The sequence below is a fragment of the Condylura cristata genome, unplaced genomic scaffold (assembly GCF_000260355.1).
Source record: "Condylura cristata isolate star-nosed mole 26May11 unplaced genomic scaffold, ConCri1.0 scaffold00036, whole genome shotgun sequence".
Lineage (NCBI taxonomy): Eukaryota > Metazoa > Chordata > Mammalia > Eulipotyphla > Talpidae > Condylura > Condylura cristata.
The window spans coordinates 458,918-477,687 of NW_004567137.1; the positions used below are offsets into that span (position 1 = coordinate 458,918).

General features: G+C 49.4%; 1 protein-coding gene across 2 annotated transcripts; it reads right to left on the reverse strand.

Moving 5' to 3' along the window:
- Window positions 1-210: 210 nt before the first annotated feature.
- TMEM106C (transmembrane protein 106C) lies at window positions 211-5,230 on the reverse strand. 2 transcript variants are annotated; one of them, XM_004693172.2, is made up of 8 exons: window positions 5,151-5,230; window positions 4,413-4,627; window positions 3,543-3,606; window positions 2,890-3,049; window positions 2,667-2,807; window positions 2,179-2,228; window positions 1,679-1,732; window positions 211-936 (listed from the first exon to the last, which is right to left on the reverse strand). In XM_004693172.2, exons 2-8 carry the CDS (start codon window positions 4,597-4,599, stop codon window positions 840-842), a joined length of 753 nt encoding a protein of 250 aa, XP_004693229.1. In that variant the 5' UTR covers window positions 4,600-4,627; window positions 5,151-5,230; the 3' UTR covers window positions 211-839. The 2 variants fall into 2 exon arrangements, with proteins under 2 accessions (XP_004693229.1, XP_012588327.1); XM_012732873.1 differs by lacking the exon at window positions 5,151-5,230 and adding an exon at window positions 5,048-5,090.
- Window positions 5,231-18,770: the final 13,540 nt, after the last annotated feature.

An 18,770-nucleotide genomic window follows, 5' to 3' on the forward strand; every position in this document is an offset into this window, starting at 1 on the left:
CTGTTCTGGAAGAGCAAGAAGGCAGCCATCTGCTGGGAGAGGCAGATGGTAACCATGAGGCTCCCTGGCAGGAGGCTGTTTTCTAGGACAGAAGCTCACTGGGCGGCACACCAGGGCTCCTTTCCATCCTGTCCCAGCCTGTGCCGACCTGCAGCACGTGACTAACCCCCCAGAGGAGCCAAAGACATCCAGCTGTCAGTGGAGACAGAGATAAATCAAAAGCAGGGTTTATTTTTCTACCAAATCCCCAATCCATGTTTCAGCCAAAGGATAAAGGGTTAATCAAGTCCCACAGAGACTCCTATTGGTAAAAGCAGTTAATTTTCTGCAGGAGAAAAAAAGTGTTGTTGTTTTTAAATTCCAAGGTGTTTGGGTATGGAAACAAGTTAAAAAATACATATATTTGTGCTTTCCTTCTTGCCTATCCAAACGTTCCTGCCTTCTGCTGTTTCTGTGGAGATGAGGCCCCAATAAGTTCTATTACCACACTAACAGTCTTAGCTCCAGGTTGCTCTACAGTAGACAACCTGAACCATGGAATGGTTTTCATTTTGAATGCCCCAAGAACACTGAAAACAGCTGAATGGAATTCTTCAAATCTTCTCTGGATGCCTGTTTGCTGAAAATACACCAGGCACAGGGCAGTGATTCCGCTGGTTCTGAGAAACAAAAGGTGAAGTAGAGATGGACTTTCCTCCCAAATGATAGGAAGATGTCCGCTGGGGAACAAGAGACCCAATTTCTCCTCTGTTTGTACCACCTGTGGCAGGTAGGAAATTCAGGCATAGGTGCTGGGTCTCTCCTGATTGATGATGCTGCACGAGAATCAAGAGCAGTTTCTAAATAGCTGTGGAATTTGCACCACAATCCACATATTGATGTGTTTCCAAGGAGCTCTGGGTCACACGGCCAATGTATGAAATCTTCACTGAAGTCCTAGGGAAAAGAAACCAAGAAGAATTAACTCTAATTTGATGAAATAAGCAAGAACAATACCCAAGTGATGTCTTGCTCAGGCAACAACATCCACACATCTCAGATGATACCTTCATGTTTACATAACCAGGAGCCCAGAGGTTCCCATGTCCACAGAGATACAGGGATGTGAGATGACCTTGTAAGTCAGTGGTTCTCAACTGAGGATAGCCTTACTCCTCTGGAGACACTTTACATTGTTCCAATGAGGGGTAAGGTGCTGGGAGACAGCCAGTGCACACGGCACAACAGAGTCAACAGTGCCAAGGCTCAGAAGTCTCTAAACTGTCAAGAGTTCAAACAGCTGCAGTAGGTCCTCCTCACCTGCAACTGTAACAGCTCCGGTGCCAGGAGGTGCCCTGAAGACCCACAGCATGTGGTGATTTGCATGGCTAAAGAGTAATTCTGGCCAAATGTGCAGCATTTACAATCAATAAGTTTCTTCTGGTCTCTACTGCTCTTATTAGGACCCTAAAGGAACTCTACAGCATATAAATCAGACTTCATTTCATGGAAAAGACTGTGAATCTGGTGCTTGTAAATAGTGGAAACACACGTAAAGGACAGCAAACATCTACCACATCTGAGACTGGAAGCACGCAGATCCCCCCTCTTTGGCTAAGGGTCCCTGCCAAAGGATGCCCTAGCAAAGGCAGCGGGTCCCCACACTGACAGCCCGCGGGAGCAGGGAGGAGTGACATACCGCATGAAGATCACTATGTTGTGCACCAGGATGTCAGGTAACGTGCAGAAGAAGCTACCAAATAGCAAATATAGAGACCGTCAGTTAGATTTGAAAAAAAGGACAGTCAGCAGCAGAGCGCAGCATCAAACTATAAAGTCCTACTGGGGCAACCTCTGACCCCCACAACCACCCTTGTGACCCAAACGCCATGTAGTTTCACAAGTTCTTCTCCCTGACAAGCATCCTTCCATCCTCTGACATCGTACTGGTCATCTTTTCAAGCCATCATACAAACGCTGAAGTCTCGTAATGTTCCTAGCAGCTGAGCATCTGACACCCCAGCAGTCAGTCTCGGAGCAGCAAGTGGCATGTTCTACCAACAAATGTCCAAACAAGCAAAGCCAGGAGGCCCACAGGCCAAAGGCGGGATGTAAAGCAAGACAATCCCCCAAAGGGTGAGTACAACTTGGAATCCCTTTCACCCAACAGAGAGCACACACAGAGAACACTGTACTTACTACACATAGGAATACAGTCCTCCCATCTCAGCCTTGGTGGTAAAATTCAGCTGAAAATAAGACACCAGTATCAGTCTGTGGCCAAGCAGGCTTGACCACTGTACAGGGCAGTACTTTATTAGCAACCCAAAGACCAGGAAGTCCTCTGCCATCCCACAGATTTCCCCCAGCCGGTCCCTGATAACACTCTAGACGTCTAACATGCTTCCAACCTCTTCCATTTGGAAAGCCAAAGGCCTTAGACTGTCATACCGCCTCTTCTTGACCTGCAATAAATCTTTCTCTTACAAGTCTTTCTGTTGCCCTAATACTTAAAATGTTAGCTGACTTCCTCCTCAGTTTTTTAAAATTACAAAGGCTGTCAGGTGTTCCTTATCATATGCTTCTTATAAGTGCAAGTGAAGAAAGCAATGAGGCTGCAGCATTTGCACAGCTTCTAACTCTTCTTTTAGGTCTGTAGGACAAGTACCCTAAAAATAAAGGCATACCAGTTGCTCACTCCGAGGTGGAATGAGGGAGACGTTCGTTGACACATACGTGCCAACCACTGTCTTCATGTACTGAACCTGGCTGGACAGGCTGGTCACTGCCACAGAGTAGAAGTTGGAGTTGCTGATTTTCAGTGTGGCCTGCATCAGGGCAAGTGAGGAGACAAGCGTAAGAGTCCTGGGCTGCAGATGCACACCCTAGGACTTGAAGCCCCAGTCTTACCGTGATGGCCAGGATGACAAGGGAGTCCTGTGTGTTAAACGTAACTTTTTCCACTTTGATGCCACCGTTATCCACAAGTACCGAGTGTGGAAACAGGAAGAAAACCACCAAACCAGAAGCCAGGAGACAGAGCAGGATGGAGAGGAGGACATACTGTTTGCTGCAAATGACACAGCACAAAACCAATCAAGACCATGCAGTCAGATGGCAAGGTCCAAAAGCCAAAATTAAATGCAAAACTGGGCATACAGCCGAGGAAAAGGAAAGCAGAAATAGAGCCAGGAGCCACAAGCGAGGCGAGAATGAGTGCAGTGTGAGAAGCCTTTTTAGATCCATTTGAATCCAATTAAAAATCTGGGAAGAAGCTGACGAGATGAGCTGTGTGGAGAGAAATAACTTTCTTGCCTTCCAGAATACCTCTCTTCTCCATTCCTTCCGATTTAATTCCTTCACTTGGACCTCATATTGTCTTTAGTTCCAAGTTTCCTTCCTCAGATCTCCTACGAGGCAGAGATCTCTTGCTTGAGCAAACAGTATTAAAGGAAATAGGCATTTGCAAGAACTGATAGTTTTCAAAAACTAAGTGGCACTCTCGTATAAAAAGGGATGAGAAACAGAAGCAGGTATTAACAAGAGAGAAGCAAGTAACTCACGTTCTCTGAGGCCGCAATCTCTGATCACTGTGTGGGATCAAAGCCACCAACTCGTTTACTTGCTCTAGAAAAGAACCAAACAATTACTGTAGTAAGCTGAATCTCATGTGTTGGGAACAATTTCCTTTACACCCCACAACAGCAGGCATTTGTCTGTTATTAGACATTTTAAAGACAGTAGTTTCACATTTTGAGTGTAATAACAAGAAACAAAATGAATCTACAAAGTGTGTCACAAATCTTGAAGCATTTATTAGTGCTGCCAGGGCAATGACGGGGAAGTTGAGAAATCCTGGCTTTATTGCACGGCCTTGGGGAATCATTATCTCTCTAGGCTACTTTCTCCTCTATATTTCGAAAACTTTGGAGTAGATGGTTTCTAAACTTCTTACCAGCTGTAAATCTCTGTGCTTTTCAATCTAAATGTTAAGGCTTTAAGTGTTAACTTAGTAAAACATGACCCTACATCTAACCAAGCATTTTTTCCCTCTTCCCTCTTGATATATTTTTCAGACCTTAGGATGTTAATAATTCACTTCCAAGGTAGTCTCACCACAAATCATGCCAGGTCTATGAGTGGCCTGTCAACAAATCCCACAAGTCAGAGCAAATCCAATGTCCCAAAGCAAGGAAAACAAAGAGCAGAAGTGTAGAAGTGAAGAAAAGGAAAGTTTTTAAACATCGGGAGACCAAGAGATGTTGTGGAACCTGCCCAAGTTTATCAAGTCAACTGAGCTGGCTCCTGTTCAGGACACTATGACTATGGTTTCAGTGCCTAGAAGAAAAGCTCTGTCTGAGAGACACGCCTGTGAATGCCTTGGGATTCTCTATGGGGCAGTGAGCCCTCCCCTAATGACTCTAAATCCTCACCTGTCGGAATGTAGCCGGTCCCTTGGCATGTGAGACAGGTGATGCTATCTCGACCGGTAAACTCCACATATGGGAACTGGGCAATGGCTTCTTCCTGCTCTCGCTCAGCCAGCAAATCCTCCCTGTTATCTTCTTTCTTTCGAATGCAGAAAGGGGGATGAGCAGAGGCAGAGTGATGAGACCCCATGGCCGGGACGTGCCCCTTGTGTCATGTCCTAAATGCAGAGGCAAGTGTGAGCATGTTGGTGATACTGCACCAGGAGAGGTGAAAATAGACAAAAAAAGACAAAATTGCTCCCTTAGATGGATCCCAAATTCTTGCGCAACTTCTGCCAGGAGCTCACCTGGTCGCAGCTCCTCAGCCTCCGCAGTCAGCTGGAAGCAGAGGGCTGCCCGTCCCCGCCTGCCCAGCCTGGGGCTAGGGGCACCCCAATCCCCACCTGTTCTAGCTTCTCCCCTTCCCGTTTACTATTTGCAAACTTTTACTCTCGAGAAAACCTTCCTGGATAAACAACAGGCACCAAATCAATAACAGGCCTGAAAGATCCCACTCTTCCCTCCCTCCCCTCAGCCCAGAGAGGAGAGGGGCGCTTAAGTTGGTGTGCCGTGGCTAAAAGCGACGCTCTCAAACCCACCCCGCAGGAACCAACGCGAGCGTCCCGGACCAGCGGGGCGAGAACTTCCGCCAGCTTCTCTCCGGGCCTCGCGCCTCCCCCACCTACTCGCGTCGGGGTTTACCTGCCTCTGTCCTCCGAGCTGCACACTTAATGCGCACGCGCCGAATGGGAAGCGGGTGGGAGCAGAGAGGTGAAACCCGGCTTGTTTTTGCGCCTGCGCTCTTCTCAGCTCAGGTGTCGGCGTCCGTAGAGGGCGGCAAAGGCACTGAGAAGTAGCGCCCCCCGGCGGGGTGGAGGAGGTGGAACAGGGGGCGGGGCTCCCCTCCAAAATGCCGAAAAAGACTAGTTAAATTTGCGGCACAGAATGTCCCATTGGCTGGTAGGAGCGAGGAGCCCTATCAGCTAAAGCCTTAGATGCTGAGGTAGACACATAACCTGTCCGTTTCCTACACTTGTGTCCTACACACACCTGCATACTTGTACACACGGCAGTGTGCGCTTAAAGCGTTAATGAACACTTTTATTATTTATTTTTATTGCAATATAACATTGTGTTTCAGCTTGCATAATTGAGAATCAACACTGGTATAGAGAACACTTTTATTTTTATTTTTTAAAAAGATTTATTTATTTATACATACAGAACTGGGGTACAGGCCAGAGGTGCAGGCACAGTGAGAGGCTTCAGCAGAGACAGTGGGGAGCAGAATAGGAAGATCAACCAAGTACACTGCTGAGGGGAGCAGTGGGCCGGCCAGGAGAGGTCCACAGCCCCATATGGGTCACCTCTGTGGCAGGAGATCAAACTCACACTAAGGCAGCTGCAGCCAGCTTGCAGTGCTGCATCCCAACCCACTGAGCCACCAGGGAGGGTCATGAGAACACTTTTATTTTTTTAAGATTTATTTTTATACATACAAGAACTGGGGTGTAGGCAGGAGGTGCAGGGAGAGAGAATTCACCAGAGACAAGAGCTGGGGTCAGAACAGGCAGATCTACTGAAAAACACTGCTAAGGGGAGCAGGGAGCTGACAGGAAAGGTCTGCTGTGCCATGTGGGTCAGCTACCTGGCTGGGGATTGAAATCATTTTTCAGTGCCTGGTAATAGATTGATAGTGCTGTGTCTTTAAACCCTGTGCCACCAGAAAGGCCTGAGAACACTTTTTTTTTTTTAAGATTTATTTATTTATTCATACAGAACTTGGGTACAGGCCAGAGATGCGGAGGGTGAGAGGCTTCACCAGAGACAGAGTGGGGTACAGAACAGGCAGATCGATGAAGTACACTGCTGAGGGGAGCAGCGGGCGGGTCAGGAGAGGTCTGCCACATCATGTGGTCTCCTCCTGGGGCAGGCGGGAATCGACTTCATGCGGAAGTGGCTTAAGCTTCTTTGTGCAGTGCTTTAACCCGCTGCGCCACCAGGGAGGGCCGGCCTGAGAACACTTTTAAAAAGCTGGGTTTCTCTGTGCTTACTGCAAGGTTGAGCTTTGCCTATAGCAGAAGGAAGTAAGGGCAGATATCAAATAAGTGTAGTTAGTAAAGATGATATTGGAGGAAAGGAAACCTTCTGAACAGAGAAATGAAGGTTTCTTTTCTTTTTTATAATGGCTTATTTTTTCATCATTTTGTGCATTTTTCCATCTCAGTTGTAATTCCCATGAGCTTCCCATCACCAAATCACCCGTGTGCCATCACCATAGTCCAGTGCATTTCCCTTGCCCCCCTGTTTTTGATCCCATTCTCTGCCCCACAAAATGTCTCTGGTATATAGTTGTTCATCATTATCATTATTTTTTTGCCTTTCCGTTATACTCCTGCTATGAGTGAAACCATCCGGTATTTTTCCTTTTCTTTCTGGCTTATTTCACTGAGCACGATCTTTTCCAGCTCCATCCATGTTACTGCAAAAGGCATGTGGTTTTTTGATTGCTGAGTAATATTCCATTGTGTATATGTACCACACCTTTTTAATCCAGTCATCCACTTTTGGGCATTTGGGTTGTTTCCATGTCTTTCCAATTGTAAATAAAGCAGCAATAAACATGGGGTACAGACATCTTTTTGAATCAGTGTTTTTGTGTCTTTTGGGTAGATACCTAGGCGTGGGATTGCTGGGTCATATGGAAGCTTCATTTTTAGCAGTTTGAGGAGCCTCCAGTTTTCCATAGTTCAACTGTTACAGGGCACCCCAGTGTGAACTGGGCCTCCTGTCTGTGGGGCCTCACCAGTGTGCTTAAAATTCAGTTGTACTGCAGACACACACAAAAGGGTCAATGATGGGTTTATTTACAAAAGAGGAAAAGAAAAGGAAACAACCCAGGGAAAGAGAGAGTAACTGGAATATCTTACCTGCCTGGCTGACTTGGAGCTCTGGTAACAAACTAACTGAAAGCCCCAAGTCACAAGGTCCTGAGAGCCATTTCCCGAGCAAGAGAGCACCATAGCAAATGGCACCCTATTTATACCCCGAAGTCCCAGAATGCCTGCTTAGCTCCACCTTTGGGTCCTCACAGTTCTCTTCCTGGTACTGCTGGGAGCTGTAGTTTCCAATCACTGGAGTAGGGGGTAGAGTCCAGAAAGCTGGAGTAGGGGGTGGAGTCCACAAAACTCTGCAGAGTTCCTTTAGGGCATACTTCTGCTTAACACAACCGCTGAGACTTTTAAGGAAAAAGAAATCAGTGACACTTGTTGAAGATGTAAGGCAGCCTTTATTCACGGGACAATGGCAGTAAGCATAGAGACACTGAAATAGGGCTTGCAGCAGCGAGATAGTTGGGCAAGTAGGGGTTATAGTAAAAGACAGATGGGGTCAGCAGGTGGAAAATTACTAAGAGGAAACTTTAGTAGTGAGGGGAATTCTGGCTAAACTGACTACAGAACTCTTGCAGAAGACAAAGTGATCAAATATCACCTGGGGGGTGGTAGAGGATAAGGAGACCAATGAAACATGGAAGGTGGCATCAAGGGTCGAGGTTCTTGCTAAGTAGATTCAGCAGTGTTCTTGCTAAAACTGAGTTTTACAAGAAAGTACACAAGGGAGCCTAGAAGAGAATTCAGGAATCTTACTAAACTTTGGTCAAGCACAGAATCTTTGGCAGCACAACCAAGAGCGATTGGGTCCTTTTAGCTCACATCTAATCCCAAACCTGTCCTCCCTTAAATGTTTTTCACCTCTCTCCTTGCAAGTGCTGTACCAATTTATATTCCTTAGTAATACAAGTCTGATTATGTTGGCAGCAACATGGTTAATTAGAAACATTTCCCAGTGTGTTTTGCCATGTAACATATTTTGAACCAATGAGATATTAGTGGAAGTTGTAGGGGGCTTCCAAGAAATCTCCTTAAAAGGGAGAATGACTCAACAGTCCTTTGACTTAACTCTTCCTGCTAGATTTTGAACTGGTTGGCAATAGGGCGTCATCTTGTGACCATGAGGCAAGTACATGCTAAGAAAGGTTGGGGAGAAGGACAGGAGTCTGAATCTTTGATGGCATTTGGAGCTAATTCAAGCCTTGGTCTACCCATCTTCCAACTTCTCATTACATGAGGAAAAATAACCACTTACCCAATTTATGTTTTGCGGGGCATCTCTTTCTCATGGTAAGATACAATTTAAAAAGTAGAGACATATTACTTAGCAAAGGGGAAGCATTATAGGGCAGGGAGAGAAGCACCCCTGAACCCCAAACCTCCCAGCTCTAACTAGGTACTGCCATCTGCCGCCTCAAGACAAAACATATAAGACCTTAAATGGAAAGAAACTTTAATACAATTAGTGTGCAATACAGAAAAGACAAAGAATATAATGTCTAAATCAAACAACCAAAGTTACCCATCCCCTCGTACATAAGTCTACCCAAAAGGGATTGGCCCAAAGCAAGGCTGGAAAGCCTGCTACAAGTCTAAAGTACCTTCTGGCTGAGACCCATAGAAAAGGGTCAGAAATGTTCCCACAAGTCACCTCCCCACGGGTTTCTCACCCACACCTGTTTCAACCAGTCCAGGACCAAGAAACAAGAGCCGCTTCTTCACATTTCTCTCTGCTCCACGTTCCTCCCTCATGTCTCCTTCTGGCTCCCCATCCTCCTTCCATCCTCTTCAGTCTCCTCTCCAGGTTCTTCTCTTCCCTGCTCAGCTCCACCCTCCTTCTGGGTGGGACAAGGGAAACTGAACCTCCCCTTTTCCCGGGGACCACTCTGTTGCAGAAGGACTGCACTTTAATATAAGCAGTCTGACTGCTTTAGCTACACACCATGTGGGCTACACTTAGGTTTCTATCCTCTTCCAATGTCTGCACTCGGGACACACACCCTGTGAGAGAGCAAGGCTCTTGCCTGTCTGAGGTCTGTCTTCCAAGTTCAGCTCTCCTTTCTGAGGATGAACTTGGGGCAGGAAACTCACCTGTGGAGTCTAGGGAATAAGCCTTCCTGTAGTCACAGGGGTGTTACCTTGCCTCACACTGTGGCCTTTGCTGGAACCCTGCCAAGGACAGAAACCAATAAGCCTGCCCATGGTGCTGCAGGTGGACAGTGTAGAGGGTGTCCAGGCTATTGTAGAAGCAGGGAAGGTGAGGAAGCAATAGTCTTATTGATGCCAAAACAGGGACCAGAGAAAGACTATGGATGCTTAAAAAAAAAAAAAAAGGAAAAGAGGGTGATAGGCTAAGGGCTTGGGGGCTTGAGCCTGTGGTGAGAACAAGGCAGGGCTCTCAGTTGGTGGGGGCTGCATAGGAGCCTGGGGCCTGACCAGCAGAACTTTCTGCTTCTAAACGTGTGTCTGTGATGGAGACTACTCTTCAGTGTGGATCTTACTTTTCCTTGTCTCCCCAGTGTCCAGCTCCTGGTACATAGTAATCTCTCAGTAAATGCTTGTCCACTAACTCAACCTGGAGGCCAGCCAGCAGTGCCCAAAGGTAGTCCCAATATCCACCACAGCCATAGGGGAGGTGGTTTTAATTGGACAGCACATTCCTGAGGAGACACCCATCACTTCTCACCTGCATCTGGCTTCCAGGTTGAGCTCACGATCCTGGTGATGAGCAGTGAGATTCCTGCAGACGTGAGCTCACTGAGGCTCTCCGGGTGGGCCAGGGCAGAGTGAGGCCAACTGGGGATCCCTGCCCTGCTTGCCTCCTCAGTTTCTCCAAGTACAGTCTGTCCCCTTGGCAGTACAGGCCAAGGGGAGCAGAAGCTGCAAAGGGCTTCTGCTCTGAAGAGCTTTCAGGGGTGGGAGGTCAGCCCGCTCTGCAGCCTCTCCCCTCTTACACAGGAACAGGACTAAGCAGGGACGTGTGTGACTGTGTTAGTCTGTGCTGATAGGGAACCCAAAGGTTTAAAATTGGAGGTGCTCTTCCTGTCCTTCCTTCTTCCTCCTTTATGAATTTCACAGTTGAGAAAACTTACTGAAGGTTAAATGACACAGTAAGTGAGCACATTGGGACAGAAGCAAGCCTACCATTAACACACCATCCAAAGAGAGCAGAGGTTGCAGAAGCTTGAGGCGTTAGCGGCAGGGCCAGGCCTTAGCCCCAGACCTGCCTTGCTAGGCACAGACAGTAAGGAGCACACAACCCTTTGTAGTCAGTGAACTGCATTTATTCTAGTGCAAATCAGGACGTCTGTGTGCAAGTCTCTGGCTCATCCTGTGTTGTCCAAATAAAGGGAGAAAATAGCCTGCTCTTCTGAGTTCAGGCCCTCTGAGGAGGAGGGGAGAAAGTTCTCACATTTAAGAAACTCACAGGGAGCATTTCACAGCCAAGCAGCTCCTTGGGGTGTGAAGGGCGACTACCCCCTGCACCAGCCCCCTGAAGCTGAGTTCCCAGCAGGGGCCAGTGTATCAGAGCTGGAGAATGGTTTTCTGCTCGGTCCTGCACCTTTCTACTTTACAGGGCTATTTCCTATGAAGAATGAGCGTGGGAAGAACATGGAACAACTGGAGGTGGAGAAAGGGCTTATACACAAGAGCAGTGGGCGGAGGGGTGAAGCTACCCCGTGATCTCCACCACAGCATGTGGAGTGGGGGGCTCCATCAGGAGGCAGCTGGTGTGGGTGACCTGGAAGGGTGCAGGGGCTTGTATTTCAGGAACCAGCAATCCATCACAGTATGTGCAATCATTCAGGGTGTCCCAGCAGCCAGTGTGTCCTAGCTCCTTCTCTGAGGCACATAGAGGAAGCCGACAATGGGGCTCACACTCACCTGGCTCCAGGAGACACCCAGGAACATTCCATGTGCCTAAGTGCTCGTCTAGTAAAAGGTGAGGATCTTCCTCTATAAAGTAAGGTGGACAAAAGATGTCCCATTTTACTAAGTGGCAAGGAACTGAAATTTAGCTCAGCCTGTTCCTAATCTCACCTTCTGTCAAGGCTGCATTCTCCATCCTGAGAACCTGAAGAGTCTAAAGACTTGCTTCTTGGAGCCAGGAAACAGGAAGGACAGGTCTGTCACACTCAGCCCTTCCTCAAACTCTCCTCTGGCTTCCATAGGTCTCTCATTTGGATGATGTTACTCCTTCCTCGGGGTCCAAGAATCCTGGTCCAGGTGGGCAGAGCTAGTGCCAGGGTCAAGTGTACCCAGGGCATATGTAGCCACCCCCCTTGAGGACTCCAGGGTGAGGGTCTCGAAACCATCCCCCCACACACCCGAAGCAGGCTCCCCAGCAAGGGGCCCTTCTAGCCGGCACAGACGTCGTCTCTGTCCGGTCTCCTTTCCCTTAGCAGCTCCGGGCGCCTCAGATTGCCTGGCAGCATGTCTCGAATGAGCTGAGCCATGGATGGAAGACAGCTCAAGGGTTGTCTTTTGTCTTAAAGCAATCATTGAAGAAATACTTCTATCTCACAGCAATGGTGGAAACCCAAAGAACCAGTAGCTCCTTGGGAGGGTGGACAGAAGTGCAGGAAAACTGGGGCACAAACTACATCTTAACATGAACCCCTGAACCTGATGCTTGTAGGGGACTTGCAGACCAGGGGACATGTGCCTGTGCCCTGCACACTGAACAACTTTCCCCAGGGGGTAGGGGAAAGGGGTCACCCCATTGAGGGGGTGCCAATGCCATGCGATGGCTTTGGGGGACCTGCTCCTTATAATTGCCAAAGTCCCACACAGTTGGCAGCTCCCGATGAGTGCACACCTATGGCACCAGTGCACGGCTGTCCACTGTAGGCCCACTGTGTGGCCTTCCTGGCCCTTTCAGAATTGCCACCCTTAACAAGCTGCCATAGTCCTGGACCACTCTGAATAGGCAGGGTGCAAGGACCCGGCATTTGCAGGCAGGTTCAGGAAGTTGGTGGCCTGGGTTGGGAAAGCTGGGGGGCTGTGCCTGGAGAGTAGGCCAGGGGCAGGCTCATTGGACTTTGATTCCACAGTGATTGAGTGGTGAGACCCAGGTAGCAGTCAGCTAGTCTTCCTGGGTGACTAGTGTAGAAATGCCCCATCTTTCTTTTTTTTTTTTTTAAGATTAATTTATTTATGCATACAGAACTGTGGTACAGGCCAGAGGTGCAGGAGTTTGAAAGGATTCACCAGAACAGGTAGATTAACAAAGTACACTGCGGAGAGGAGCAGTGGGCAAGACAGGAGAGGTCTGCTGCACCATGTGGGTCACCCCCCTGGCCGGGTATTGAACTCGTGCTGAAGTAGCTGCAGCTAGCTTTATAGTTTAACCTGTTGCGCCCCCAGGGTGAGCCGCCCAGTCCCATCTTTCTTATCCCCTGTGGCAGCTTCAGGAACGAACCCCTTGACCAAAGAGACCCGCCGCTGATAGCCGTCCAGAACCACCACTAAACTCCCACCTGTGTCCGCTGTTATGCTGGGCTTCACTCAGGGGCTCAGCCAGGCTGGTCAGCTTTGCCCCAGCGGCCTCCACCTAAGACCCTCCAGACAAACAGAAACTGCACAGCACTGAGCACTCAGAGCTGCCTGAGAGTGTGGATGGGTGATGAGGGAAGAGAGAGCCATGGGCACCGCCAGAGGACAGAAGGCAGAGATGAACTCCAGGATTTCAGAAAACAAAGTCCCTCCCCAACCCCACCGGGAAAGGCAACTGTCTGAAAGAGCTCTTGGTGTGCTCTTGTCACCTTCAGCTGGAAGTAGTGGCTGAACTCGGGATCTATATACTGTCCTGAGCCTTATCGACAGGCCTAGGTGCGCTTCCCGCTCATCCTCCTACTAAGTCTTCTACCAGTTCTGCAGGCTGGGCGTCCTCACCTGTTTGATAGCTAGGACTCTGCAGCTCAGAGAAGTGAAGTGGGCTAAAAGGGCCACTGGCCTTTCTGCTTCTCCCTCCACACTCTATTGATCTAGTTCAGTGATCCTTTATAAGATGCAAATGGGTCATTTGTTGCTGAAAACCTCCAGTTCCTCAGGATGCAGGGTAAGACCTAACCCTCTTTCAGCTTGCAACCCCTTCCTGATCTCCTGCTGTTCTTCTTCCCAAACTTACCCTCTGACCACAGACTGTAGCTCCCCAAGCCGGCAGGCACACCCAAAGCTCCTCCTGCTATCCTCTCTTGCAGGATCTTCCTTCTCTCTGCCCCACCCCCTCCAGCCCTATTTTCTACTCCCAGGAGACCCTGCCCAACCACCCAAGACCAGGCCAGGGGCCGCTTGACATCTCCTCTACAAACTCATCCCTGCCCTCACGCCACAGGCTGCTGGTTGTTGGTGTGGTGTCATCTGTCTCTTTGTTGAACTAGCATCTGCTCTTTCACCACAGTTTGTGACTGTCTGCAAACTGGACTGACTGTCCTGTTGGACTGTAACCTCTATGAGGGCAGGCGTGGGTCTGGAAGCCAGAGGGGATACTGGCAGTGTAGAAGTGCCATAGGAGTGCCTTGGGACAGGAACAGTATGACAGTCCCTATTCATTTTTTTTTAAAGATTTATTTATTCAGACAAAATTGGGGTACAGGCCAGAGGTGCAGGGGTGGTGAGAGAATTCACCAGAGACAGAGTGGGGAGCAGAACAGGCAGACTGATGAAGTGCACTGCTGAGGGGAGTAGCGGGCGGGTCAGGAGAGGTCTGCAGCACCATGTAGGTCACCCCAGGGGCAGGGATCGAACTCATGCGGAAGTAGCTTAAGCTTCTCAGTGCTGTGCTTTAACCCGCTGTGCCACCAGGGAGGGCCCTGACAGTCCTTTTTATGTCCCTGCCCTGTAGCACATGCCTGGAACCCGGTGGACATACCATCAAGGGTGCATGAATAGAGGCTAGAAGCGGGTGGTGGACACAGAGAAGGCTGTAAGTTGGGAGGGTGGACTAGGGTGCAGTCTGGGCCTGGGCACACTCCCTTTCTTCCAGCAGAGGGCGTGGGAGGCCCGGGAGCCAGGGTTGCTCCACACTGCTCTTCCTGGAGGCTCAGCCTTAAAACCTGCAGAGATTTGAGGTGGTCCCCTGTGGAGGTTCAGGTGGCACTCGGGCTCTGAGGCACAGACTCCCCCCAGAGGTGTGCTATGCTATGTTAGTGGCAGGTCTGTGACTGGCCAGGCTTGCACCTTGCTCTGTCCTTGCCTAGAGGGACTGGAAGGAGCCAGCTCCCCCTTCTGGGATTTGGGTGCACCCAGGCAAGAATCACCTTGGGACAGGTGGGTGCTTGACCCTGGACACTGTGGCTGAATTTGTGCTGATCTGGCACTGGGAGAGCGCTCAGAGCCCATCACCTCATGGGCATGCGGGTAGGTTGCACAAATTCCAACATACTGCAATTCCCTTAGAACTACAGCTTGTCTCCCTCCCCCCTCTCCCATCCTCTGCCTCATGTCAGTCAAGGTCAATGTTGGCAAAGGACAGAGGCTTCCAATGAGCTAGGCACCCTAGTGGCAAAGGTAGCAGGACAGGTTCTGTCCTCACGACCTCCCCCTGACAGAAGCCCCGCACCTGCCTCCTTCCAGGAGCTACTGGGACCAGGTGCTGCCTGGGCATCCCGGCTCAGCCTTTTACTTGGTCCTGCACACAGCTCCTAGCCCAGCCTGTGCCTCAGTGTCCACAAATGTAAAATAACGTATAAAACAACACAGTAAGTTAGCCCACGAAAGCTGTGAGGTAGTAAATTTCCAATAGCTGTTCTTGATGCTGATTCTCAGCCAGCAGGCCCCAGAAGCGTTCAGCTACAATGGAGACCAGCCTGGCCTGTCCTGAAAATATTGCCCCCGTCACTGGATTAGTCTGGAGCATACATCCAGCTGATCACCCTGTGGCTGACCTCTTCTTAGTAAGGAGAAGAGGACTTTATGCTCTGGGTTGGGGCTCTCAGACCTGAACGGTAGCACATCAAACAGATTCAGAGAGAGCAAAGGCCCAGAGACTCCAGATGACCAGATAAGTTCACAGAGACAAGTCGGGGGAGGCTGGTAGAAGAAGTCTAGCCACTGACAGCATTCTATCTCTAGGCATCTTAGGGCCACATAGTCAAGTGGTCTTCCGACGTGTCCATCCATCCTCAGCTCCATTATAAAGAGTTTTTAGATTATCATGGCTTTGCCTCAGATCTTTCCTTATGAGCAGGTTTGCACAAGCACCAGAACACACAGTAGGAGTGAGAATTGAACAAGTGGGGTGTCAGAAGTGAAGAAGTCCAGGTGCTCACGGGCCTCAATCACTGTCTACACTGCTGGGCCTGTCCTGGCTGTCCACCTTGCTCTGGCCTGTATCCCTCTGGACCCTGGCTTCTGTGAGGACAGCCTGTTGACTGGTAGGGTCCAGTGGCTGGGAGCTGGGTCTCTTGGGCCCTGTTTCTGTCTCCATTTTCTCTGCCATATACCTTCTGCTCCTGTTTTGAAGCATCAGTACTATCCCCACTGTCCTGCTGGAAGCAGGGTATGCTGCTTCCCCCATGAAGCACTCCTTGATTCTGATCCTCTGCCAGGGACCATCTCTCCGTTTTCTGGATTCTCATGCTAATTTTTAAAATCTTTCTCCTATGGGCTTTTTGCCTCTGGTACAGAGGCTGCGTAGCCCAGTGGCTGAGAAAATGGATTCTGGATACTATTCATGGTAGGTGAGTTTCTTAACTTCTGTGTGGCTCAGTTTCTTCTTCTGTAAATTGGGAATAATACTATACTTTCCTCACAGGGTGGGTGGGGCTTTAATGAGCTAATGCACATAGAGTGCTTAGGCCAGGACCCTATGCCTAGTGGACGCTCTGAGTGTCTCCTGTCATCTCTGGGCATTTGTGTCTGTGGTAACTCATGTGAGGGCAGAGTCCCAGCCAAGGACCTGGCCACAGCAGGTCCTCGCTGACTGTGCCCTGGTGGTGGGGTCCACGTGACCTCTCCCCTGTTGCTGCCCTCCTGCTGGTCCCACAGAGCGGGCTGTCGTGGCTGGGGCCCTTCCTCCCACAGCCCCGCCTGAGCTCCAGCAATTTCCCCTGGCAGCTCCCACAGTGTGGACTAACTTTAGGGTTGGTTTCCAGCTGTGGTTGGATTTTTCTGTTTGAAAATATTTTAAGCAGCTGGTGGGCAAGGGATGGAGAGGTGGGAAAAAAAATAATAAATACGCTTGTGAAAGGGAGACTGTCTGGAAGACTTGGAGCTGCCTACCTACAGCTTGGACTCAGGGCTGTGCCAGCCCTGGCAGCTCCCAGGTGGTTGGGGTGAGGAGGGGACACCCTGGTGGCTTCACAGGCCAAAGAGGAAGACCATCTGCTTCTCACAAGCACCTCTTGTGCTTGCGTCCTCTTTATGCCCTCAAGAATCCTGAGGATGCGGGCAATCCACAGATGGGCAAGAGCTAGTTTTGCAGAATCAAGGTGAGACACAAAAGAGAACTGAATATCAGAACCTGGCCCAGAAGCCCCCCTTTGTTTCATCCAAGACCCTTTTTTCCCAGAACTTGACTTCCTCTTTAGCACTTATTACATGATATCAGATGACCCTCCCCCCACTTGCTCTCATTCCCTTGACATCATTCCCATGCTCCCCAACTCTCCTTTGACCTTTCCACTCCTCCCTCGGCCTGCAGCCCAGGTTTCTCCTGCCTCCTTTTACTTGCAGCTCTGCTCTGCCATTGAGGCCCTTGGGCTATTTTCAGAAATCTTCACCTCAATCACCTCTTGCGTGGATGGAAGTTTCCTGCAGCCCCTGAGCAGACTGGAGAAGATTGTGGAGACAGTGACCCACAGAAAATCAAGGATGGAAGAGAAACTAAATCACAGACTTGAATAGAAGTTGTTCAACTTCTTGCTGGCAGTGAGCAAGGCAGAGTGGGGGAGGGAGCTGATGGTCACCAGGCAGAGTCCTGGCCAGGCCCACATGGAAATTCCTGTGGCCTCTGATGGCAGGGTGGGCTCAATTCTGAGGGCTGCCTGGTGCCAGCAGTGCTGGGGCCCAGCATGGGGTCTTGGGCTTGGCAGGCAGGGAACTTTGCCCTCCATGCCCCTTCTCCTGAGGGTTCCCTCCACTGGTGTCTGAGCCAGGAAAGGGGGCCATGCCCTGTACACAACCAGTTCTGGCACCTCATGCAACTGAGGGTGGCAGAGAGAATCTGGCAGTCTGGGAGAGCCAGCAGCAAGGGCAGCAAAGGCTGGAGAGTGGGGAGTTGGCCTTCCAGGGGCAAGGTGGGCACCAGGGGGTAGGAAAATGTGGGGCCTCTCTGTAGAGTAAGGGGTGTGGGTGGGTGTGGAAAGGAGGTCCTTTAGGGCTCAGGGATGACTCCAGCCAGGAAGTCTGGGAGGGAAAATGTCCTGCGGTTTTCAGTGTGGAGTTGCTGCAGAGAAGGAAGAGCTCATTTTTGGGTGGGCTGACACATCTCTGTGAGGCCTCCTCCAAAGTGACTCCCACCATTTAGACACTTCCACCTTTCTAGGCCTCCCCCAGCAAGGAAAACAATATGGGTCTAAATTTATAACTGAAATCTCTACCTATTAGTGGGTCTCATCCACCCAGCTAACTTGGATCTCAGCAAAATTTAGGTCTTAGAGTCTTTCCAGAGGGTATGAGAGTGAGACATTGTCCTTCTTAATACTATTTTACTATATTATGCTTAAGGTGGGCATGGAAATTTCTAAAGCATTTTCCTTATTATAAAACATAGCATACCTTAAATATGGATATATATATATATATATTTCCTAATAAATATAAATCAAAAACCCATTTTTCCACTGTTCAGGTCAAGAAAGCATTTAGGGTCTTAGATATCATCTTTAAGTTTCATGATATTTTACTATTCCCATTTTGCAGATGAGGAAAGGAAAGGGAGACTCAGGAAGTTTAAGTACCTAGCCTGAGACCACCCACCAATTAAACAGCAGATTTAGAATTCTATTTGGATGGACTGAGTTCCTGAGGCAATTTCTTAGGAATTGGGCAATTTCCCATAGGAAACCATGGGACAGCCCCAATTTTGGAAATAGATGCCCGAATATCTAGAGAAAGGGGAAGTCGCCTTTATAGCCAGGCTCCCAACCTGGATTTGTGTGCTTGGCAGGAAGTGATGGAAGCCCAGGGGAACAAGTGGAGGCTGGAAAAGCGAGAGGAGCTGACAGCTGATCTGGGATGAGCCTGATGTCTAGAAAGAGCACTGGGCTCTCGGCCTAACACACACCAAGGGAACCTGGGACTGTGGTGATGTGCTTGGTGGGCCAGGTGTGCGTGGTGTGAGCAGGCACACACATAGGCAGCCAGCACACACCCAGCTCTGTCTGCGCACTTGGACTGCCTGAGCCCTCTCCTCCACACTCACCTTTTTCTCTTAATCATAGAACTACACATGCTTATTATAAAATGTCCAGAAATAAAAATTTCT